Genomic DNA, 24352 nt, shown 5'->3' on the forward strand with positions numbered 1-24352 from the left:
TTATTATTTGCATTGAAATTGTGTAGTGTCACACAAAGCTTTCTGTCTCATTTGAGCATTGTTTCTGATCTTCCACAGCTCTCTGAGTATCGTTCTGTCTTCAGTCCATTTTATCCCTAGTGTCTTTGGGTCTTCATTCCCTGATCTGACATTCCACTTGTGTATCTTGTCTCTGTATATGTTTCTGTCTTCAGTTTATGTTGCATCAATTTGTGCTTTTTCTATTTCAAGTTTAGGTTGTGTGATTCATGGTGTTGTTGAATTGACCCTTTGTGTGTGTGTGTGTGTGTGTGTGTGTGTGTGTGTGTGTGTGTGTGTGTGTGTGAGTGTGTGTGTAAGAAATCTGTTCATGATTCGTGTTATGGTAGCTGACTTGCCTGAAGAGCCTTAACCTTCTTTTTCTGGCATCTGGTGCTAGATTTGACTTCTTCTCCGTGGGTTTCCTAAAGAGTAATCTAGATCTCTCTTCTGTCAGCTTTGGCACTCCGTCTTCAGGCCACAAGTGGCCCATCGGGACCATCCGACCGCCGTATCATCCTCAGATGAGGATGCGGATAGTTGGGGTGTGTGGTCAGCACACCGCTCTCCCGGTCGTTATGATGATTTTCTTTGACCAGAGCCACTACTATTCAGTCGAGTAGCTCCTCAATTGGCATCACGAGGCTGAGTGCACCCCGAAAAATGGCAACAGCGCATGGCGGCTGGATGGTCACCCATCCATGTGCTCGCCACGCCCAACAGTGCTTAACTTCGGTGATCTCATGGGAACCGGTGTATCCACTGTGGCAAGGCCATTGCCCTGTCAGCTTTGGGCCAAGATTTTTTTGCATGATTTTGCATTCTTACTTTAAAATGCATTCCATGTTGCTTTTCATACGGAGTGACAGTGTCTCACTTGCATACAGTATGTCATGCTTGATTGCTGTGTTGTACTGTCTGATCTTTGTGTTAATGGACATGCATTTCTTATTATATATGTCCTGTTTCTTGCTGTATGCTCTCTCCATTATTTGTCGTCAATTCTTCTGTGAGATCTTTTCTCATCCAGTTGGTTTGAGGGCTTTAGCTATGTATTTGAAATGTGCAACTCTGGTTATCTTTTTGTATTTTGTATCTAATTTTTGTATGTGAACAAAAGAATTCAGACTTCTGGAAAGAGATTTGCAGGCCAGATTTTTCTGCACGTTCTTTTAGTACTTCTGTTTGTGTGTTTGCTGTTGCTTTATTATCTGGGAATATGGACAGGTCGTCTGTAATAGCTTGGTTTGAGATTTCCTAGATGTCCTAGTCATGACGGTTTCCAGTGTCCTTTTTCACATTCCCTCATTACTTTGTCCAGTACTAGGTTGAACAGTAGTGGGGATAATCTGTTGCCTTGGCATACTCCAGTTTTGATCATGAAGGGATTTGGGATTTCACCCGTGAATTTAACTTTTGATTTTGTGTCAGCCATTGTCTGTTTGAGTAGTCATAGTGTTTTGTGTTGAATCCCTGTTCTTCTGAGATTTTGAACAAGGATTGACAGTCAATAGAATCAAATGCTTTCTTGAAATCTATGAAGGTGCAAATAATTGGAACATCCCTGATGACCTTGTATTTTACATGGGGGGTTCAATAAGTAATGTAATACATTTGTTCTCAGCCAATTTTGTAAATTGGAATTTGGTGTGGGACATTGTGGAATATTCCCACTTCAGCCCCTGTAGTTTCAAGAAGTTCTGATAGATGGTGGCACTTTATGTATCCATCAAAATAGCGTCTTTAACAGAGGCGTGCTCCAAGCAGAGAACTGTCATTCAGTCTCCTTTGGCGGAAGATAAGAGCACCGCTGATATTTGTGTGCATCTGCAGAATGCCTACAGAGACCTGGCAGTGAACAGAAGTGCGGTGAGTCATTGGTCGAGGTGTCTGTCATCATTGCGACAAGGTCGCACAAACCTATCTCTTGCATGCTGGCTGGAACCACACAGCTGTTACTTTGCAGTGTCGGAATGTGCAAATACCCTCAGTCGAGGTGATTGATGGATTACAATCAAACACCTCACTGCACAACTGGACATATCCATTGATAGCATTTGATACAATCGTCCGCCAGTTGGGGCACCAAAACGTGTGTGCCCACAGAATTCCTCATCACCTAGCAGAAGACCATAAAGAGCAATGAAGGCCCACCTGTGCAGAATGGCTTGCATGTTATGAGGCTGCTTGTGACAATTTTTTGTCAAGCATTGTTACAGGTGACAAAACATGGGTTCTTTACTTTAAACCAGAAACAAAATGGCAATCCATGGAGTGGAGCTGCACCATGTCTCCTGTGAATAAATGTTCAAAGCCATACCCTCAGCCAGTAAAGTTATGCCAGTGGTCTTCTGGGACCCAGAAGGGATTATTCTGTTTGATGTCCTCCCTCATTGTCCAATGATCAACTCTGAATTGTATTATGCTATTCTCAGGAAATTGATTAAACTATTTCAGTGTGTTCATCACCACAAAAATGCAAATGAACATCTCCTCCTGCGTGACAATGCAAGGCCTCACAGATGTTTGTGCACCCGAGAGGAGCTCACGAAACTTTATTGGATTGTTTTTTGTCATCCAGCCTACAGCCCATATCTCACACCTTCTGACTTCCATCTGTTTGGCCTAATGAAGGATGCACTCTGCAGGAATCAGTACGTGGATGATGGGGAGGTTATTGATGCAGCAAGACATTGGCTTAAATGTTGACCAGTAAAATGGCACAGTGCAGGCATACAAACCCTCCCAGTAAGGCAGCTAAGGCCACCAGATTGAACAGAGATATGTTGAGAAATAGTAATTTTTAGCCAAAAGAGTGGGGACTAATATAATTTATTGAAATCCTGAATAAAACCAACCTGATGTCAGAAAAAAAAGCATGACATTTTCTATAGAACAATCCTTGTACAACTGCTTTCGGATTGAAGATTAGTTCTGTGCCTGAATGACTGGGGTGGAAGCCTGCCTGGTTTTCACCAATTTTGTGTTGTAATTGTTCTTGCGTTCTCTGGAGTAAGCAAGCTGAGAAAATTTTGTTGGTGACTTGTAACACGGAGATCCGTCTGTAGTTGTTCACATTCATTCTCTCTCCTTTCTTGTGAGCAGACGGATAAGTACACACTTCCAGTTGTCAGTAAATCTTTTGGTTTGCCAGATGGTTCTGATCATTTGTATAAGTTCCTCTACAGATTCTGATCTGAATTTCTATAGTAATTCTGCCGGCTGTGATGGCCATGTGTTTCTAGGTGCTTCAGTCTGGAACCGCGTGACCGCTATGGCCGCAGGTTCGAATCCTGCCCCGGGCATGGATGTGTGTGATGTCCTTAGGTTAGTTAGGTTTAAGTAGTTCTAAGCTCTAGGGGACTGATGACCTCAGATGTTAAGTCCCATAGTGCTCAGAGCCATGTAGTAATTCTGTGATGATGCCATATTCACAGAATGTCCCGTTATTTTTGGTTTAAATATATATTTTGTGGATCTCTTCACATGTTGGTGGAAGTGATACTGGATGAGTGGAGGTGCAGTCCTGTATTAGAAATATTGTTTCAGGTTCAGGAAATTAATATGCCAGTTCCTGATAATTCTTGTAATTAGTTAGTGTGAGTTTTGCATCTTGCTTTGTGAAACATAAGTTCTGAGGTGTGTACCTGTGGACTTTTCTAGTAAAAGTCATATAGAATTCTCTCATGTTGTGGTTGCAGAAGTTTTCTTCTATAGCACTCAGTTGATCTTTCATGTACTTTATCTTGGTTTGACTAATGAGTTATACAGCCTGATTTCTTAATTCATTAAACTGATATAGGCTTTCCAGGGATATTTTAAAGTTGTATTCCTGGGAGCTTGTTTGTGTGTTTCTAGTGCATTTTCACATTCTGAGTCCCACCAAGGATGTTCAGTGTTCTTTTTCCATGGTACTAGTTCTTTTACTTTATGTCTGATCTTTGTATGGAATTCTTCCCATTTTTTCTTGTTATCTTCCCTATTCCTGCTTTATGTTGGATTCTGTAAACTTTTGCATATCAGACTTCTCTATGTGTGTTCTTTTCTGTTGGATTTTCTTCAATGTAAATTTGATTTTGATCTGAAATAGGTAGTGGTCTGAATCAACATTTGCATCTCTGCAGCCTCCTTCTGGACTGCATAGGAAATCAATGCCTACATAGTCTATTTGCAATTCGTCTATCTGCTGTATAGGTTACCTTCATGTTTTTTTTTTTTTTTTTTTTTTTTTTTTTTTTTTTTTTTTTTTTTTTTATGTCCATCCTTCTGATTGGAGGTTTAAAGGACTTCAGCCATTCATTGATATAATAAAATGGAACACCTACAACCGTCCTTATGATGTTATTTATTATATGACTACCAATTTCGGTGCTTCATGTACCACCTTCAGGTCTTAACTGTCGCTGAGGGGGATAACTCATGTCTTATACACAATTGCATAATTTGCCAACATGTATGAACTGGTTTAAGCAGACTAACTGTAACAACAATGTTGTGTCTCCAATCATCAACTACCAACTGAGTCAGTTGGTAGTTGGTTGGAGACACAACATCGTGTGTCACCGCTGGATTTCTTCCTCTGAGGCTTCATCAAAGACTGTGTTTGTTGTGCCTCTACCAAACAGTTTAGCTGACCTGAAAAATTGAACCTTTGCAACTGCCGTTGCATAAGTTATGTTCAATTTGTTGATGAGTGTGGGAAGAAATCGACTACCAGTGGGATATTATCCACATCCGAAATGGAAGTCGCATCAAACCAAAATTACACTTGACACTTTCATGTGAAACTTGGTGTTGTTTTCTACAAAATGTCACATCTGACAATCTGTGAGTTATCTCAATAAATTTCTGTGTCATTCCAAAGTTGTAAAGTCCTATTTGACTCATTCTGTATAATTACGTAGAGAAATTCTATACAAATGCAAGCTGCAATTCTGTCTTCTGTTACTTTTTACTTTCATTTTTAGCTGTTGTCAGTTTGACAATTAGTAATACAAACAAGTCTCTATGAGTGATTTGAATGAGCATGGAAGCAATGAGTCTACAAACGTATAGATACATTTTAAATCATTTGAAAATGAAATGCATTTCTAGCTCATTTGTTTCTTTTTTTCCAGCACAAACCCAGTCACCTGTGATGAGTGTCAATCTGGGACTGCCAACCATAATGGAAAATTCCAATGCAAGGGATTCATCAAAGAGGCACTCGAAAGTGATGAGCATTGTTCAGTCCATAAGAGATGTCCCACAGAGATTAACGCAGCCACCACCATCAGAAGAAACAACAAGTCTCACTGACAACATTCAGTAAGAATCATATTCTTGGTAGTTGTATCCATTTGAAGTTTTTATGTTGTAGATGCTTTAGGCATGAGTGACTACTCCAGAACTTGTGTGTGTTGGAGTACTGACTAGTAGTATCAAAAGAAAAATTCAGTTTCAAAAACTAGAAAATTATGAAACAGAGGTACTAGCAAACAATCACCTTCATTTGATGGAGTGTTTAGAACTGTCAATAGACTCATAACAGTACATAAAAATATTCTACAGCTTTACAGCTTTCGTAACTATTAGTTCTTTTGTCAGGGAGGACTGAGGGATAGGGTAGGGAATGTTAAAAAAGGGATGATGAGAGGGACCCACATGTTGTGAGGTTTAGATCAGACAAACTTTGTAGCAAAGGTCTGGAAGAATGTAAATACTGTAAGAGTAAAGGAGACCATTCATGAAAAAGCATAAATGTTGAGTTGTTAGTAAGCACACACAAAAAAGAAAACTTGCTAGCTTTTGGAATAAACCTTTTTCAAGCTAGAGTAAAAGTGTAAAAGTACACACACACACACATACACACACACAACCACACACACACACACACACACACACACACACACACACACACAAACACAAAAACCATCACCAGCAGCAACAACAACAACAACTAGAAACTCCTGTGTTCCTGCATGGCACTGGCTGGACACATAATACCAGTGTTGCATTTTGGTAGGTGGACTGGGGTGGGCTGCAGGTTGTGTTGGATGGGTTGGGTAGAGAGGGAGAGAGGCAGGAAGCAGGGTGAGGGTTTGGGATAGGTGGCTAGGAGCTTGGGGCAAGGGAGCCCATTTTCTGGCTAGGAATGTGGGAGGGATGTGTGGCAGGTGCATAGGCTATTCATGTCATGCATGGTTGTTGGAGGAAATGAGGAGCGAAACATGCTGAGAGTGATGTGGGGATGTGAAATGGAAGAGGGTGACAGAAGGGAGGGACGGGAACTGTTGTATGGAGCATATGGGGACAGGGGGTTCTTGGAGAATGAGGCCAGAACAGTTACAAGAGTCAAGGATGACTCCCATCTGTGTAGTTCAGAGAGGCTGCTGTTAGAGTGAAGGATCCAGTTGACACAGGTTGCAAAGCAGCCACTGAAACTGAGTATGTTATACTCAGCTGCATGTTGTGCCACTGGGTGGTCAATTTTGTTCTGGGCCACAGGTTGGAGGAAGCCATTTTTCCTGGTGGACAGCTGGTTGGTAGTCATATTGATCTAAAAGGCTGTGCAGTGATTGTAGCAGAGTTAGTGTATGGCCGCTGCTGCTTTCACTGGTGGCACAGCCTCTGATGGGGTCGGATAAACCTATGAAAGGACTGGCATAGGAAGTGCTGGGTGGATGGATTGGGCAAGTCTTGCAAATGGGTCTTCCACAGGGGTATGATCCCAGTGGGTGTGGCATAGGGATGGACTAAAATCTTATGGAGGTTTCTGGGAGATATAACACCACTGTAGGAAGGATAGGAAGTATATTGTGTAGAATGTCCTCATTTCGAGTCATGATGAAAGATAATCAAAGTCATGGCAAAGGATGTGGTTTACTTGTCCAGGGATGGTTCAGCTGTTTCACTCCAAGTTGATATTGGGTGAGAAGAAGGGCATCTTCTGTAGCTAATTCTTGGAAATGGAGAGGAATGGGGGTGTGTTAGGATGTGGCACAGAAATCTGTTTTCAGGCTAGGTTTGTATTGTGGTGTCTGTGAGCCTTCATGCGATCGTTAGCATACTGGGCAAGGGAATTCATTCTTGTAAATCCAGATATGTTGTCCATGGGTGACCAGACTGCATGGGAGGGTATTTTGGTGTAGAGGGGATGCCAACTGATAAAATGCAGATACTGTTGGTGCTTAGTGGGATTAACATGGCCAGATGTGTGGATGGAGCCATCAGAAAGATGGAAGTCAACTTCCAGGAAGGTGTCACATTAGGTTGAGGAAGACTAGTCAAAGCAGATGGGAGAGAAGATGTTGAGGTTGTCAAGGAATGATGATAGGATGTCTTGGCCCTGAGTTTAGATCACGAAGGTATCATCAATGAACCTGAACCAGATTAGGTGTTGGGAGGCCTGGGAGGCTAAGAAGGTTTCCTGTAGATGGTCCATGAACAGGTTGGCATAGGAGGGTGCCATAAGGGTGCCCAAATTTATTTGTATATGTTCCCTTCAAAGGAAAAGTAGTTGTATGCCACAATGTAGTTGATAAGATGTATAAGAAATAAGATAGTGTGTTTGGAGTCTGAAGAATGTTGGGAAAGGTAGTGTTTGAAATGGCAAGCCCGTGGGTGTGATGGATGGTGGCATCAACAGCGATGAGTAGGGACCCAGGAGCTAAAGGGACATAGATGGTGGAGAGTCAGTGAAGGAATATAATAATATGGGAGGTTAGACTTCATGCTGTTGGTCGGTGTTGAGTTGATCCACATGTGGATGCTGAAGAATAGGTGCGTGCTGAGACACAGAGCAAAGTAATTAGGAGCAAACATAATATGTATGTCACTCTTCACTTTACTGAATGTTAAGCAACAAGTCTGCAGAGAATCTTCACCTTGTCTTTTACACAGGTATCTTCATCATGAATAGTCACTCTAACAGAGAAGCAAACTTGTAACACTGTGAAGGCTCCAAGTGAACACCATGATTAGACTGGCTAGCTCAGTGGTGGTGCTACTAGTGCTTGCAGAAGAGGGAGTTTCTTCAGATGGGCTACGGATTGGCTGGGCAGTCACGTGTTCCTACCAACATCTGGATGTAGAATGCCTGACATGGTGTTGATAGTGTACTTTAACACATACCCCTTGCCCACTCCCACAAAAAAAAAGAATACTAAACTTTGTCACTGTCTACTGATACCGCCAGAAGCAGTGTCAAGGTCTGAGCAGCGACTGATGAGGCAGAATCTGAAACAGCAGCTGATAACAAGCCCCTGCCCATACCCTGGCATTTGTCTTGTGAATGGCCAAAAACAACCGCCAAAAAACCAGGCATAGGATTTACACATCATCTTCTGTTGGTGAAGGATGGTGACTGAAAGAGTCCACGGTGGCCAACAGGAAGGTGGCAGGACGAAGGGGGCCCACCTCTGATGGCTAGGGTTTCTGGCACTGTGGTGACAGCAGTGGTGCAGTGTTGATGGCCGTTGGTTCCCAGTTCAGTGCTAGCAGCATGGGACATGAGAGAGGTGAAGGTGGCTGAGGCTGCTGGTTTCTCCTAGGCACCAAATTTGCAAATAAAAACTTGTGACAGATGTATGTAGGCCACACAACCAAAGCTGATTCTGATTGCAGTTCCGCAGCCCAGTGAAAGAATGGCCAAAGACTTTGCTGATAATGGCTCATTCCCAGCACCTGTCTCTGCCAAACACTCTGAAAAAGATGACATCATTAACATTAACTTTAGAGCACTGCAGAGGATGACCAACTGGTGTGCAGCATGCAGCAACTGCAGCAGTATCCTATGTCAGCATCTACGCAAAATTTCTGCCAGTGACTTGCCGTTCTGTGGCTGGGCATAGTATGGTGGGAGGAAGGACACCAGTGCTCGCATCTGCATAAGAGAAGTGAGTAATTTGTTCATCTGTTGCTTGAATGTTTGGATAAAGTGTTCTGCTTCACCATTAGATTGAGAGTGGAACAACGCTGACATGACATTGTTAATGCTATTAGTGCCACAAAATTGCTGAAATTCTGCAGATGTGTAATGGGTTCCAGCATTTCTGGTACATCTTCAGTACAAAAAGTCAATGTCAGAGTCTTGATAGTATTAGCTGTCATAGTGGATTGCATGGGCACCCAAAATAGAAACTTGCTAAACGTGTCTACCACAATAAGCCAACAAGTATTCCAGTAGGGACCCACAAAGTCTTTATACAGACACTGCCAAGGTGATGAACTTGGGCCAATCAAAACATTTCTGAGTGGACCAGCCTGTCGTTCTGCACATGCCAGGCATTGTGAAGTCAGTTGTTCAGTTTGAGTGTCCATACCAAACTGTGTGCAATGGTGTCGGTCAAACTGTTTAGTGTCCTTGATGGATAAGGTGAAGAATTTCCTTCTGATGCAAATATGGCACAACCACTCAGGACTGTTCATTTTCTGTGTGTAATAACACTCTGCTGAACAGATAATTTATGCCAAAGAGCAAAATAATGGTGCACAACTGGATCACTAATCTGGTTAAATGAATGTGGCCAATGATGCAGAGATGCTGAAACAAAATCTTGAGATTGGAGTCTACAGCTATTGTCTGAACAATCCATTGGTAGTTGATGGGAAAAGCATCAAGTGTCTCATTGTCGTGAACATCAATGTGGAAACTTATCTTCAGAAATGTCGAATGTTGAATCAGCGATAACTGCAAGGTGAGAGAGAGTGTCTGCATTCAAATGCTTAGCCCTCGACTTGTACACAATTTTGTACTAATAATTTGAGAGGAGGAGAGACCATTGCTGCAACTTTAATGCTTTGCATGGAGGTACTACCTTGGTAGGGCTGGACAAGAGATGAGAGGATTTTGATCTGTCACCATGTAAAATTTTCTGCCATATAGGTATCAGTGGAATGTGGCCACCCCACATATGACAGCAAGAGCTTCCTCATCAATCTGTGAGTCATTGCTCTGTGCCTTGTTGAGGAGTTTGAATGCTAAGGCAACTGACCTATTCAGTGATCCCATGAAAGAACAGCACCAGTGCTGTAAGAGGATGCATCAACTACAGGCAAAACTGGTTTAGTGGGATTGAAATGTATCAAACAATAATTGCCCAGTAAAGCATCTTTTCTTTCTGAAATGTGACCAGATTGTCCACTCATACTTGAAGATGATGCAGTGCAGCTGCAATCTGTGCCATGTTCAGAATGAGCTGAATGTAGTAAGTCAGTTTACCCAACTCTGTGTGAAAGAACAGTTCCAGTCGTGTAGGAGGATGCATCAACTGTAGGTTTGACTAGCTTAGTGGGATTCACTGATATTCCTAGGATATTGGACATTGTGTCTGTTAATCACATATCCTGAATATTCAATCTCAGTCTGGAAGAAGGAGCACTTGTCTTTATTACAGTTTAACCTAGCACCTGAGAACACTTGAAACAATTTACTGAGATTGGAGAGATGGTCATTGTGAGTGTGAACCAAAATGATGGGAAGATATTCATTGGAAGTATGACCCAAAATAACTGTGTCATTCAAATAGTTCAAATAATAAGAAACTGAAGCAGTCAACTGTGAAAAATAACTTTGAAAAATTGCAGGTGTGGGCACACTGCTGAAGGGCAACCTCAAAAATGTAAATTACCACAGGTGGGTGTTGGTCACAAAAACTTGTTATGACTGTTTCACCAAGAGAACCTGCAAAGAAGCATCATGAAGATCAGTCTTGGAAAAGAAGTGACCTGCATTAAGTTTGTCTGCAAGTTCCTCGACTGTGGCAGAGGAAAACAGTCAATCACAGTCTGTGGATGCACTAAAGGTGATGCCCACTGACTGGCTGCTACAGAGGAAATCACACCATTTTCCTGTCAGAATAACAGTTCTTCTGCCACTTGATCTCAGATAGGATGAGGGATGGGCTGTACTTCATAAAACTGTGGCTGTGCATTGTCTTGGATGGTACTGTGAGCATTAAATTAGTAGCTTTGCCTAGGTTATCTTGAAAAAGTCACTAAATTTGTAACACAGTTCAACTATCATGTCAATAGGCACAAAAGAGTCCACAGAGATGCACTATCTTGAATATGCAAACCAAACAAATCAAAGGAATCCAGGCCAAACATGTTTTCTTTGTTACGTGAGCACAGAACCATGAATGAAACTGTCTTGGCAACGTTATGAAAGGTGGCTGGTAGGTTACAAGTGCCTAATACTTAGGCTTGCCTAACACTTCATAAATGCTTCTTTTCAACAGAGTAACTGAGGCACCAGTGTCCAGCTGCATGTGTATTTTGCATATGGCAATTTACAGAGTGGCAAACAATTTATGTTCCTGATGCTTACTAGAAGAAGTGTGTAACTTCTTCAATGCTGTGTTATACGAGAGTCACTATTTGGCTTTGAAAAATTGCATTGACATTCATTGACTGGGACTTTGGATAACATGCAAAGTGCATATTGGGCTTGCATTTTTTGCAAACATGAAAATGATTGTACTTGCCACAGTGATAACATTTAGCATTGTGACAGGGGCATCCCTAGTGTTTGTGTGCTTTGAAACACCAAGGGCATGGTTTAACACTGCTAGTCTTCTGTCTGGCACAGTGAATCTGTTTACGGTATGTCGCCATCTTGGATGAGAATTTGTGTGCTGCAGTGCACGAGCTATGAGCACAACCTGTTTAGTACTACTCTGTATGGCTCATTTAGGAGGGAAATCAAAGCCAACTACTGCAGTGTCATACAAATGCTGAGGCTCCTCTAATTCCAAAACCTGTAGGTCTTATATTGCAAATATATAGGCTAATGCCAAAGTGGTAGCTTTTGCTGTGGTGGAGGACACTTGTACCACACAGTGTAAATGTGAGTAGGTATCTGTTACTACCATCCATATACACTGTAGAAAGTTCCTCATGAAGTGTGAGTGAAAGTGGTCCCAGTGACTCTGTGGTAGTGGCTACGAATGACACTGCTGTTGTGGTGATGACTGCCACATAGCATACACCTTTCAGCTTGCAGTTACTAAAGTGATGTCTTGATTAATAAATTGCCTGTATACATACTGGTGAGCAACTTGTTTGCACAGAGTGATAATAGGTATTTGGCTACCTGCTGCCTTGTTCAAAAACCTCGATGGTCTTTATCTGGGATGCCTGCTGTTTGATGGTTGTCAGTGGGAATCTATTAAAGCTGATTCATTATCCCCAGAGTTTCATTTGATAACTGCCTCTTGTAAATTCTATACTTCTGAGTAGTTATTCAGACCAACAAATCAAAATATTGTGCTTGTTTACTGCATCAAATACATAAAATGTGGCAAGAAGCTTTTATTTTTGCCAGCATTTTGGAAGCAAAAGTTTAGTGGTGTGTTTTGTCCTTTGATGTGAACTACTGTATCTTGTAAGCCTACAAACACACTTGTTTTCATAGTAATTTATGGACAGACAATCATACCATGTGCAATCCTTGAAAACCTTCTGAACAGAGTTGTTGTGAATCTTTGGGGGTCATTGTCCCGCTTGTTGGTTACATTTCCAACTTGCACCATGCCCTTTCAAGACTTTTTTTTTTATCATTTACACTAATATGTTATTCACATTGACACACTTTCTTGATCTCCACATAATAATAATATTTTGAGAACAACACCACACTGGTTTGTACTATTTTTTAAACTTGCATTGTTTTTGTATAAACTGACAGTTAAGTCAACAGCATAAACTGACAGTTAAGTCAATAGCTAAGGCAAAGTTAAAATATTTCTCTGAAAATTTGAATCATAGTCGAGTTTAGGGGAATAGCACAAATTTACAGATATTTAATATCACTTTAAAATCCACCTGTATTGACACTATGTAGAACTGTCTAAGTTATTTGTTATTCTGATTCTGTCTCAGTTGTTCACTGGTTTGATTTTTTCCACTGTTTGTAGTTGGTATTCCTGGTAGACACCTCATTTAAAGAATGACATTTTCTGTTCTCTTGGAGATGCATAAATACATTGTAATCAAATCTCCTGTGTGTCCTTTTTAATCATTAAGTGATGCTACTCCTGTTTTAGTTTTAGATCTCACAAACTCCTTTATTTAATTATTTTTGCACCTTATGTTAGTGTGGTAATGTGCTTCTAATCATAGTAATTATATACTAGTGTTTTTATTGTTAAGTGAATTTACTACACTAAATGTTGTTTATATTGTGCCAGTTGATAAGAAAACAAATTCATAGGTTGCTTTTTAATACAACCTACAAAATATTTAATTTGTGGATATTAACTTATTCATGCATAATCCACAGCAGTTGCTATTCTTGATTTGGGTTAGCTTGATTAAGAGTACTGTTTGTGTAGTTTTCTTAGGAAGACACTATATTATTGTTTAATAAATTATACTGATGGATAGAAAATATGACTGTGTGTCCAGATTGAGAAGAAGCTGGCCAACATCTGCAAACAGAAGCAACTCACAATAAATGGAGCTGCTAAAAGATAGACTCTTGGGACATGTGTGTGAAGTACTGCAAGTTTTCCATTTATCATCAGCTTGCTGGCAATGCTGTCCAATTACCAGCAAATGAACAGTTATCTTCAGTGCAAGCACACATCACAACTGTGCTGACAGCCTTGTTTAGAAGGTGTGTGATGTGAGAAACAAAGGAGGTACCATTGTTCCTTTAGGGATACAGTCTGGCACATTGTCCAGTGGTGCTAGTGAATCTGGGTTGTTCAGTTCTACTTCTTCTTCTCCTCCTCTTTTTTTGTGGGGGCTATTCTTGTTGCAAATGAACATTCAGAGGGTAATAGAATTTTTTGATCCTTTAGTTGTATTCAGAGGGTAAGGGCAAAATAAAGTTTTGTCAGTGATGGGTTTGTGTGACCAGTATACAAGAACACTTGCTGATGAAATGTTAACAATCCACTTCAAGTCACACAGCTGTCATTAGGAAGAGAATACGGGGTCTGTTCAAAAAATTTTGGAAATTTGTCCACAAAATTTTTCTATGCTTACCTTTTACTTATTGTGCATGATTGCCTTCAAAATACTCTCATCCACAATTTATACACCACTCTCAATGCCATTTCCTCTTCCAGAAACAGTCTTGGTATGTTTCTTGCTGGATCACATGAAATGCCATCTGCAAATTTTCTTTTATCTCGTCTATTGTTGCAAATCTTCATCCTTTCAATGGGGTTTTGAACTTCAGAAATATAAACTTTGGAAATAAAAAAAGTCTGCAGGGGCCAAGTCTAGAGAGTAAAGAGGATGAGGAAGTACAGTTATTTCTTTTTTTGTGCAGTAGTCATTCACCGACAGGGATAAATATACGTGTGCGTTATCGTGATGCAAAAGCTGTGAATTATCTCGCCATATTTCAGGCCATTTCCTTCTCACATTTTCTCACGGGTGTTGTAACATGTGTCACTAGTACCATCAATTAGTAGTTTGTCCCTATGGCATGAATTTATAATGAGTTAATCCTTCAAAGTCAAAGAAAACTATCAGCATGGCTTTGACATTTGACCTGACCTGGTGAGCTTTTTTTGATGTTGGAGAACCTTCCCCAACCCACTATGAAGGTTAAACCTTGGTCTCAACATTGTAACTGTAGACCAATGTCTCATCAACAGTTATGATTATCTTAAGGAACATCTTTTCTAATTTGTGAGATGCAAAAGCTCTTCACAGATTGCGAGGCAAATGTCTTTCTAGTCTTTACTCATAGCATTGCTCCTCTAACTGTGCCATCTCAAAATTCGCAAACTGTGTGACACAATGTTTTACTCAATACAGCACTGAACAATAACTAGCAGACATACAACAATGAAACTTTTTGGAGTAACACATTAAACACGGCATGTGCAGGGATGTGAACTGCATTTCATTCCATCTTATCACTGGCAAAAAATTACTAATGTTCCAGAATTTTTTGAACATACCTCTTTTTTAACATCACTGAGATATGTTTCCCACAGACAGAGCAGGATAGAATTTGTGTGTACACTGTTGTGTCAAGTGTAAGTTGGTTTTTTTTAACTAATGGTTATCATCCTATAGCGCTCATGAACTGTGCATGAGGAAGGGAAATGCAAATGAATTTCTTGGTTACAAATTTTGTTGTTCAGTAGCTGTCTGTCTCTCTCTTCATTCTCATTTTATCTACAAAGTAATTTTACTAGAATGAATTATGCTGATATGAAGAGGTTTCACAGTAGATCACAGATGTTACACCAATTCTAGGCACTGAATGGGTTTTTCTGTTTTCTTTGTGGAGATACAAACTTGATATTCCACTTCATGATTTTTGTCAAAGTTTTTACTGTAGATTATCTGCCTTTTCTGGTTATGTGACACAATTAGAGACTCCCTTGTTAATAAAACTATGCTACTACATGTCCAGTGCGTGCAGATTTTACATATCATCAAACTTTCCAGACATTCCATGAAGACAATTACAAAACATGTCTCATGAGACTGACAAGTGTTAAACCATGCAAGAACATCAGAACTCAGAATGGGACTACCATTTATTGACTTAAAAGATCTATAAATGTTCATGTCTTCTAAATGATTGATGTTTATTGTATGTAAAGACCAGATTAGCATGAGTCAAGTCACTGGAACTCCTGACAATGAAAGTGAGTAGAACCCGCAATCACTGAAATGTAAATCACTGTAGAGTATGATCCATAAAACATGGAAGTATATTTTGACAGGACACCAGAACAAAAAGCTGCTTTTATTGAATATATGAAGGATATTTCAATTACTATCATGAAGCACACTTTTTGTTCATGCTTACATTGCTGGTGATGAATGTAACAGTTTGTTTAAGGGGCATGAGATGTTTGCTAGTATGACAGAAGAAGACATTTGAAAAAAATTATAAGCTTGCATGATCAATTATTATTTTGAAAGCCTTGTGTAAATATTTAAAAGACAATACCAGAGAAGGAAAGTTGCTACTCACCATATAGCGGAGATGCTGAGTCGCAATAGGTACAACAAAAAGATTCGCACAATTATAGCTTTCGGCCATTAAGGCCTTTGTCAGCAGTAGACACACATACACACACGCACACACACACCCACGCAAACACAACATGCACATATGTCTGCAATATAGTTTCAGTTACATTTGGGTGAGTGTGTGTGTACGTGAGTGTATGTGTGTCTACTGCTGACAAAGGCCTTAATGGCCAGAAGCTATAATTGTGTGAATCTTTTTGTTGTGCCTGTCATGACTCAGCATCTCCGCTATATGGTGAGTAGCAACTTTCCTTCTCTGGTATTGTTACAGTCCATCATGAATTTTCCATTGTTTGATTTTATTTAAAAGACAAAGTAGTCCTGAAATGGAAAAAGAGTACTCTAATACTGCAGTATATGAAATAACTACTCCGACAGATGAACACTGCTTGAAGAGACAGTTATGTAATTTTATTTCATATTCTCGCTTGTTACTTTTTAGGGTGCTAAACACAGTCTATGCATCAGTATTAATGTAAACTGCTGTATTTTTCCTGCGTACAATATTAGTGTGGAGTACATTGTCAGTAGTGTTACAAATAATAGTGGGAAAATATACTAGTATTCCATTCTGTGTATCTGAGTTATTTGCCACATAATATGCAGTGGAAGTTTTCTGTGTATTATTTGGGTTTGTGATGTACAAAATAAGTACTAAATCTATGAATGTCAACAAATATAACCTATACTCATAAATTTTAACCTTAAAGTGTAATGTTAATGTGTTTACTTGCCACAGATTTTTTGCACTATACTGTGTTCAGTGCTATTTTACAGGCATTCTTGCAAAAAGATACTGTTTTGTGTTGCCAAAATTACTTTTTAATTGTTATGATGTGATATATATGAACTGTTAATGAAAACTGTTTGTATATAATTTTCATGCCCTTCTGGGACCATGACACTGTGCTGTTATAAGCTTAAGTAAAATACACATTGTAATTTTATTAATAAAAGTTAAAGTGAAATTACTCCTTGTAATTTTATTAATAAAAGTTAAAATGTACTGCATGTTATTAGCATTGTTAATTCTATCAAACATGTAGTGTTACAGAAAGCTTTCTGTATTGGAATTCTTATTTTGGGACAATGTAGATATATTTCAGTCTGTCATTTAAATTGTAGTTGTGATGTTATGAAACATAAATGAGGGAAGTTTAGCATTTACCATAACAGTGCAGTGTGATCCAATGAGATGGCTGTCATTACACATTCTTCAGTTAATCTGCTGTTAATTTTGCATTCCTTGTGCTCTTTGGTGTGTTACATGACATAATTATTTTTTCCTATAACCATTTGTTTTGACAATTTCAGTTTTAATATTAAACATATATAGCATCAGAATGAATATGCATAGGTTGAAAGAAAGTTATAAGTAGTCTTGAGTAGCAGAAAACATATTGTCTGTTGTTAAGCGTACTTGAAATTACTGCTGGTAACTAGTGGTGATAGTTGTGTTCATTATTATAGAGCCAAAAGCAATTATTTTGATGTCTACTATTACAGGCAGTTAACATTCCACTTGACCATGAGTAACACACTATAATAACAAAAAGATTTAATTTAGAGCGATGCATTTTGAGACTATTTTCTCAGATTTTGTGAATCTCGGTGAATGTGTTTATGAACGCCCATTCCTTTTTGTCTTTGTATTTTGAGGGATGGAAGTGGTGACTGACCCACTGTTGTTGATCATTCATCACCATATGGGCATAGAAGACCATCTAAAAACATCAAAATACCAATTAATTATGTAAAGGTTATCAACACATGCTCAGTACATATGAGGAAAATCATTGAGGAAGATGCAGTGACAGTCAGTGAACAAGCAGATGTGTATGAGAGTCCTTATTTTTTCAGGTCAAATATAGTCAATTTAGACTAAGTAAGTCTAGATGCAAAGCAACTCAAGATCTGCTGATAAAGTTTCATGGCTGCAATGTTATTTGTTAGTGTCATAGAAAAATGACTGACTTATTTGAAAAAAAAAGGTATTATTTTCCTTGGCAAAGATAAACAACTACCACATTACAAAATGATAAATATCATTGTGTATGTGAATTGAGACAGTTGGTGGTGCTCTCAGGGTAAATTTATGAACTAACAAGATCATGTTTCATATGTTTCACACAGTGCTCTCTGAAATCCATACTGCACAAATAATGAGATCAGTGCTTGTTTGATCCCAAACTATGTAGAAGAAATGTGACTGAAGTTTGAAAGAATAGTTGACCACACACTGGATAAGTATGTACCTAGTAGAACAGTTTAAGATGGGTGGGACCCTCCTTGTTTTACAGCCAGTATAAAGAAACTTACATAGAAAGAGTAACTTCTTCTTAATAATAGGTATAAAACAAATTTCAAACACAATTGGCCATCAAGAAGGCAATGTATGAAGCATTTAGAGATTACAACAGCAGAATATAATTGAAAAATCTGTCGAAAATCCAAAGAAATTCTGATCAGTGGTACTAAAGTTTGTGCAGAGATGCTCATGGATGAGAAAGTGAAAATGAGGGTAAGAAAGCAAAATCAGAAATATTGGAAATACTGGACTCTATTTTCTAGTTTCCCTTTAATAGACAGATGCATTGCCATTGCACCATTTTACTTCCTGCACCATTGCAAAAATGAGTGACACAGCGGTGTTCAAGGGTGCTGAGAAATAGCTAAAATCACTGAAATTAAACAAGGCTCCAGAACCAGGTGGGATCCTTGTTAGATTTCATAAGCAATTATCAACAGAGTTAGCTCCAATTTAAACCATAATATACAGCAGGTTCCTTGAACAAAAAACTGCTCAGGGATTTGAAGAAAGTGCAGGTCACACCTGTCTCAATGAAGGCTAGCAGATATGATCCTCAAAACAACCCTCCAGTCTCACTGACGTCCATGTTTTGTAGAACCATAGAATATATTCTGAGTATTCAACTTGAACCTCCTCCATGCCAACCAGCAGGGATTCTGGATTGTGTGAAACCCATCTTGCACTTTTTCACATGACATTTTGAAAGCCATAGGAAGAAAATAGGTAGATGCGATGTTCCTTGACTTCTTAAAAGTATTTGACTCAGTGCTATATCAACATTTATTGTCCAGAGTGCAATGATGTGGAGTATTAAACAAAGTTTGTGACTGGGTTGAGTATTTCTTGGGAGGCAGGACACAGCATGTAGATTTGTATGGAGAATCATCAACAGAAATAGAAATAACTTCAGAGGCACCTCAGAGTACCGTAGTATTTTGGGACTCTTGTTCATATTGTATATTCATGATCTTGCAAACAGTATTAACAGCAACCTCTATTATTAGAATAGCAGCCATTCAGAATTAGAACCAATCAACTCATACAGATATCTGTGTATAACAATTTGTAGGGATATGAAACAGAATGATTGCACAGAATGGAAAGTCCAGGATAGAATAACAACGATATGGAAAGGATAAATTGCAACTCACCACATAGAGCAGGCACTGAGTCACAGATAGGCACAAGGAAAAAGACTACTAAAATATTAACCTTTCAGACAAAGTCCTCCCTGAAATCCTCCTTCTGAACTAGAAAAAAAACAACACATTCTCACATTTGCAGTCAGGCCCAAGAGATCAGAGACAATGGTCATGTATGTATGAATTGTGGGAATGTGTGTGTGTTTTCTTCTATTTTAGAATGATAAATTATCCTGAACGCTTAATATTTTAGCATTCTTTTTCATTGTGCCTGTGTATGACTCAGTGCCTCTTCCATGTGGTGAGCAGCAATCTGTCCTTTCTATATTGTTGTTAATGATTCAATCATAGGCAATGCGAGAGGCAGACTTTAGCTCACTGGTATGATACATGGAAAATTCAATCAATTTACAAAGAAGAATGCTTATAAATCACTTGTGTGCCTCATCTCAGAATACTTCTCAAGTGTGTGGGACCCATACCAAATAGGACTAATGGGGGACATCAGATGTGTACAATTATGGCTGTCACCAATTGTCACAGGATTGATTGATTCATGTTAGAACATCACAGATATGTTGAAAATATGAAGTTGGCAATCTCTTGAAGAGAGATGCAATTTATCCCTTGAGAGCATAGTTACAAAATTGCAAGATTGAATGTTGTATAAATATAGATTACATTTTGCTTGGAAACATCCATTTAGAACTTGGTTCTGAGCATTACATCTTATCTGATACTAAATGCATGCTTGTCAGATCATGTTGTATGCAACTCACAAACGAGGACAAACAAGCAATAACAACTGTCCTTTATACTCAACTTATTCTGTTTACACATATTGTGATAATTTCTTGTTTAGTTGAGTGATTGTTTCTATGTGTCACGGACATTAAGTCAACATCTAGTTTGTTCTTACACCTTCATCTTCATGCAAAATTGCGATATTCTTGAGCTAAAATTCATTATCTTTGGTTTCCTCAAAGTACTCAACTCTGGTTTCTCTGTCACCCCTCCTGTTTTGACCCAAAAGAGTATGGTGTGACTACAACATGAATTTTTCTCAATTGGTACAGGAAATCCTTATAAAATCTGTTTGGCTAATTCTCTTTTATATTTATTGAGAAATTGCCTGTTTTCCCTAGTAGAAGTCCATTGTTAGTAAAATAGTCAAAATTATTGTGTGGAATACTTGCAGAGAGGAGTAAAGAAAATCTCCTCACTACATAGTGGAGAATTGATTGTTGGATAAACATGTAAATAAGAACATGTGTTATACAGCACTGTAGTTTCCAAACACATTCTTCTACAGAGTGTGTGCCCCCCTCCCCACACACACACTTTTTTCTGGTACTGCAAGCTGAGTGGGCAAATATACTATTCATAGAGGCTGGTGTTAGGGGTGAAAAATCCAAATGTATGAGCTGCAAAGCAGCCATTGTAGAACAACAGGTTGTGTTCGAAAGTGTCAAAGTGTGTTACACAACTACGGTACATGGTCAAACTTGTTCTCAGCCATGGATTTGTGTGGTTACTTACAGTGATGGACAGACAGTCATACCCTCTGTAATAAAAGAGCCCTGCAGTAATTATAGCAGAATTGATATATGACATAGCTGCTTTCAAATAGGCCATGCTGGATGGCTGCATGGGAAAGGTCTTGAACATACCTCTTACACATATTTTGAGAATGGATTGGAGGCCTGGTGATGCTAGTACTGATAAGGATAAATCAATGTTTAGCAGCCCATGTAATATCATTTTAGAAGAGGTTGGAAGGATTTTTAATTCAAGTTATTCTATTGGAAATTGCATTGGATTATACTTCATGCTTCCTTCCAGAAGAAGCAACAGTAGCTTCATTTTTATGAAATGATCATAGAATATGAATATCTGAAGTATTTTCACTGAAAGTATTTTAGGGTACAGTTCTGTATGATGATACATATATGATTCTTCAAATACACTTTCTGATGTGAGTATTCCAGTTACATAATTCTTCACATTCCAAAATCACAGAATATGTGCCTCACCATGTGACTATTTATAATCTCTGTCATACAATTGTATAACTATAGGTTTCACATATTGATATTTTGGTAGATTCTACTGAAGTACAGATGTTTCCTGATATTAATAACTTTAAAAAAATTTGTTTCTGCCCACAGATTAAGGAATCCCAACGCTTATATTCCAGAGTAAGTGACTCATCCTGAATTTTTGACTTCTGCAATAGTGCCTATGGTGTTACAGAAATCAGAAACATGACAGTGGATTAAAATACTCATATGTGTGGACAGTTTTCAGCTGTTTTATCAGATTTGTACTACTGAAGATTGTTTTATAGTATTTTTACTCTTGTATATTCTTCTCTAATCCATTCACTGTTGTTTTCTAAACAAACAGAGTGGTTCAGTAAAATGGGCATAATGCAATGTTTCAAACAGAAAAGATGAGAAACCCCACTATTCTTAACTTACGACTGTTATCTGTTTGCATAAGTACAGCTAGAATAAATTGCTGAATACATCTTTACTCTTCACTGTTATGCTTATAACAAACCTTTTAGGCTGTGGAATGTAAGAGGCAGGGGCCTGCATCTCTGTGCTTTAACTACTGTGGCAGTTAGTTGAGTTTTCTCCATAACTGTTTCTGTATTAAATATCAGGCCCCCGTGATAACTGTCTAACCACTTTTAACAGTGAGAACAGTCTGTGATAAACGAACTGGTAAATGATTTCACACAAGTGCTACATATGAAAAAAATATGATAATCATCCATAATTAAAGTTCTGATTGACTTTAAAGATATGACCATTCTGTACTGAACAACTTTGTGTATGTACAAATTAAAAGGTATATTGGAAGGTATATGTAAATGTGAAAATGTGAATGTGTTACTACTTTTATGAGCAAAGCAAACAAATAAATATGTGATAAATTTATATATACACTTTATAACAAATAAATTCTGTTTATTTAAGTGATGGAAGGAATGAGTATGTATTTGTGTAATTAATGACTGTGATTGTTAGAAAAATGTAAGTACAGTATAAGTCTTTTTATTTCTGATTAGCTCATCGTGGCTTTAAAGCTGAATCTTTTGTCAGAAGTAATCATGTTATTGTATAATGACCTTGAGGTGGATAGAATCACCTTGGTTCAGAGCCTGATTCCTTATTACACACTTAAGTTTCCAAAAAATTTTTACTGGTGTCATGGCTCTGCCTAATTTCCCATAATGTTAAGAAATTTACCTAAAGTTGCAATGTCTCATAAACATCCTGACAAGTTATTTGCCTGTAGGGTGCTGTGGCCATGCTGATTTTGCTATTTTGTTTCAGTGACTGCTTAAGAAAAGATCATTGTGATTTTCTTGAGGATATGAGTATGGGTTTTTGGAACAATGCTGCTGTCTCCTCCTCCTTCTCCTCTCTCTCTCTCTCTCTCTTTCTTTCTCTCTCTGTCTCTCCCCCCTCCCCCTCTCTCCCTTCCCCTCTCACTCTGCATATCAAAGTGAGAGTCTCGGATTATGGATGGCTCATCTGATTCAGTAAAACTGAGTATTGGCGAAAGCATAATTTTAGCCTTCTTGTGAACATTTTCAGCTCAAAACTATATGTAATTCCTAGCTACTGAAGGAGACTTTGAATGATTTCATTAGACATGCTTGCATAACTCATTTGCAGGGAAGTGACATGAAAGGCAAGTATTTAGGTTAAAGTTCTGGTTGGCAGACAGTTACAATTTGTCAGGGAAATTTACATGGTCAGGAATTCTGTAGTATCAGTTAACAATGTTATTGTCACTAAATCTCACTAAATCTGGAACCCTATCCTGCAACAATCTGTCTTCTAGTTGATGACAAAGGAAGTTTGCATGATAGAAAAACTATACGTTATTTCAAAAGGTTGTCAGTCTTACATGTATAATGGCAATGGCACTCATAATCCAGTTATAAACTTACAGTAATGTGAGTAATACAGTCCTCCAATTTTCATAATTATTTTGGAACTTATCATCTAATAATGATTGTTTAATTTGCCTCTTCTATTATCTTGAGTATTTCTTTGGATTTTCTTAAATTTAATATCTTATGTGTGTCATTTGCACTTTTCTTTTTGATTTTTTTCCTCAATAAATCCAACCTGCTTTGCACTTCACAAGGCTAAGCAACAATCAAATATGGGTATATCTAGAGTTTTCTCCTATGATAATTCTTGATTGTCTTTGTTGATTCTACTATTTAATATAAGAGTCATTGATTTTCCTGTGAGATATTTTGCTTTGAGTTTCTTCTGTTGTATAATATCAGAAGCTACTAGTTATTTTTCTCAAAACTTTTCTCCGTTCCCATATTTGTGTCAGTTTCAGCTTTTAAGTTTACATCTTTTCTTTATTTTTCCTTCCATGTTTACTGATGTAATCTTTCAAATGTCCCACATTTAGTTACTTAATTACATGTTCCATAGGTAATTTGAATGATTCTTCTATTAAAATTATGTGGAATGAGTTAGTTTACAGCAGGATATGAATACATGATTAGTGTTAACATTAATAAATACATTATTATTTTTAGTCCTACTCATGCAACTCTCCCTCTCTAGGAGGAGTTATCCAGAAGAAATGATTCAGAATTAGATTTAAAATTTGCTTCACTATCTGTCAGACATTTCATGTTATTGGGCAAATGATCAAAAACTTTTTTGTTGCTGCATATTGAACTCCTTTGTGAGCCACTGACAACTCTAACAATGGGTAATAAAGGTCATTTGACCCTATAGTGTTGTAGGTATGGACATCATTGTTCATCTCAAATTATATTGGATTATTTATGATGAATTTCGTTAGCAAAGTATGTATTGTGATGGTGAGTTAAAATGCCTAGCTG

The 24352-nt window shown here is 38.3% G+C and overlaps 1 protein-coding gene and 1 pseudogene across 2 annotated transcripts in view; one reads left to right on the top strand and one right to left on the bottom strand.

Annotated features, from left to right (window-relative positions):
• Positions 1 to 24352, top strand: part of LOC126177083 (uncharacterized) — a 198391-nt gene that overhangs the window by 166548 nt on the left and 7491 nt on the right. The window contains exons 13-14 of one of the 2 annotated variants that reach the window (XM_049924330.1): positions 5136 to 5325; positions 21630 to 21659. In XM_049924330.1, coding sequence (XP_049780287.1) covers positions 5136 to 5325; positions 21630 to 21659 — 220 coding nt within the window. The remainder of the gene's footprint in view (positions 1 to 5135; positions 5326 to 21629; positions 21660 to 24352) is intronic. The other variant, XM_049924331.1, reaches the window with a different exon arrangement.
• LOC126177562 (5S ribosomal RNA) lies at positions 683 to 799 on the bottom strand (annotated as a pseudogene).

The sequence above is a fragment of the Schistocerca cancellata genome, chromosome 3 (assembly GCF_023864275.1).
Source record: "Schistocerca cancellata isolate TAMUIC-IGC-003103 chromosome 3, iqSchCanc2.1, whole genome shotgun sequence".
Classification (NCBI taxonomy): domain Eukaryota; kingdom Metazoa; phylum Arthropoda; class Insecta; order Orthoptera; family Acrididae; genus Schistocerca; species Schistocerca cancellata.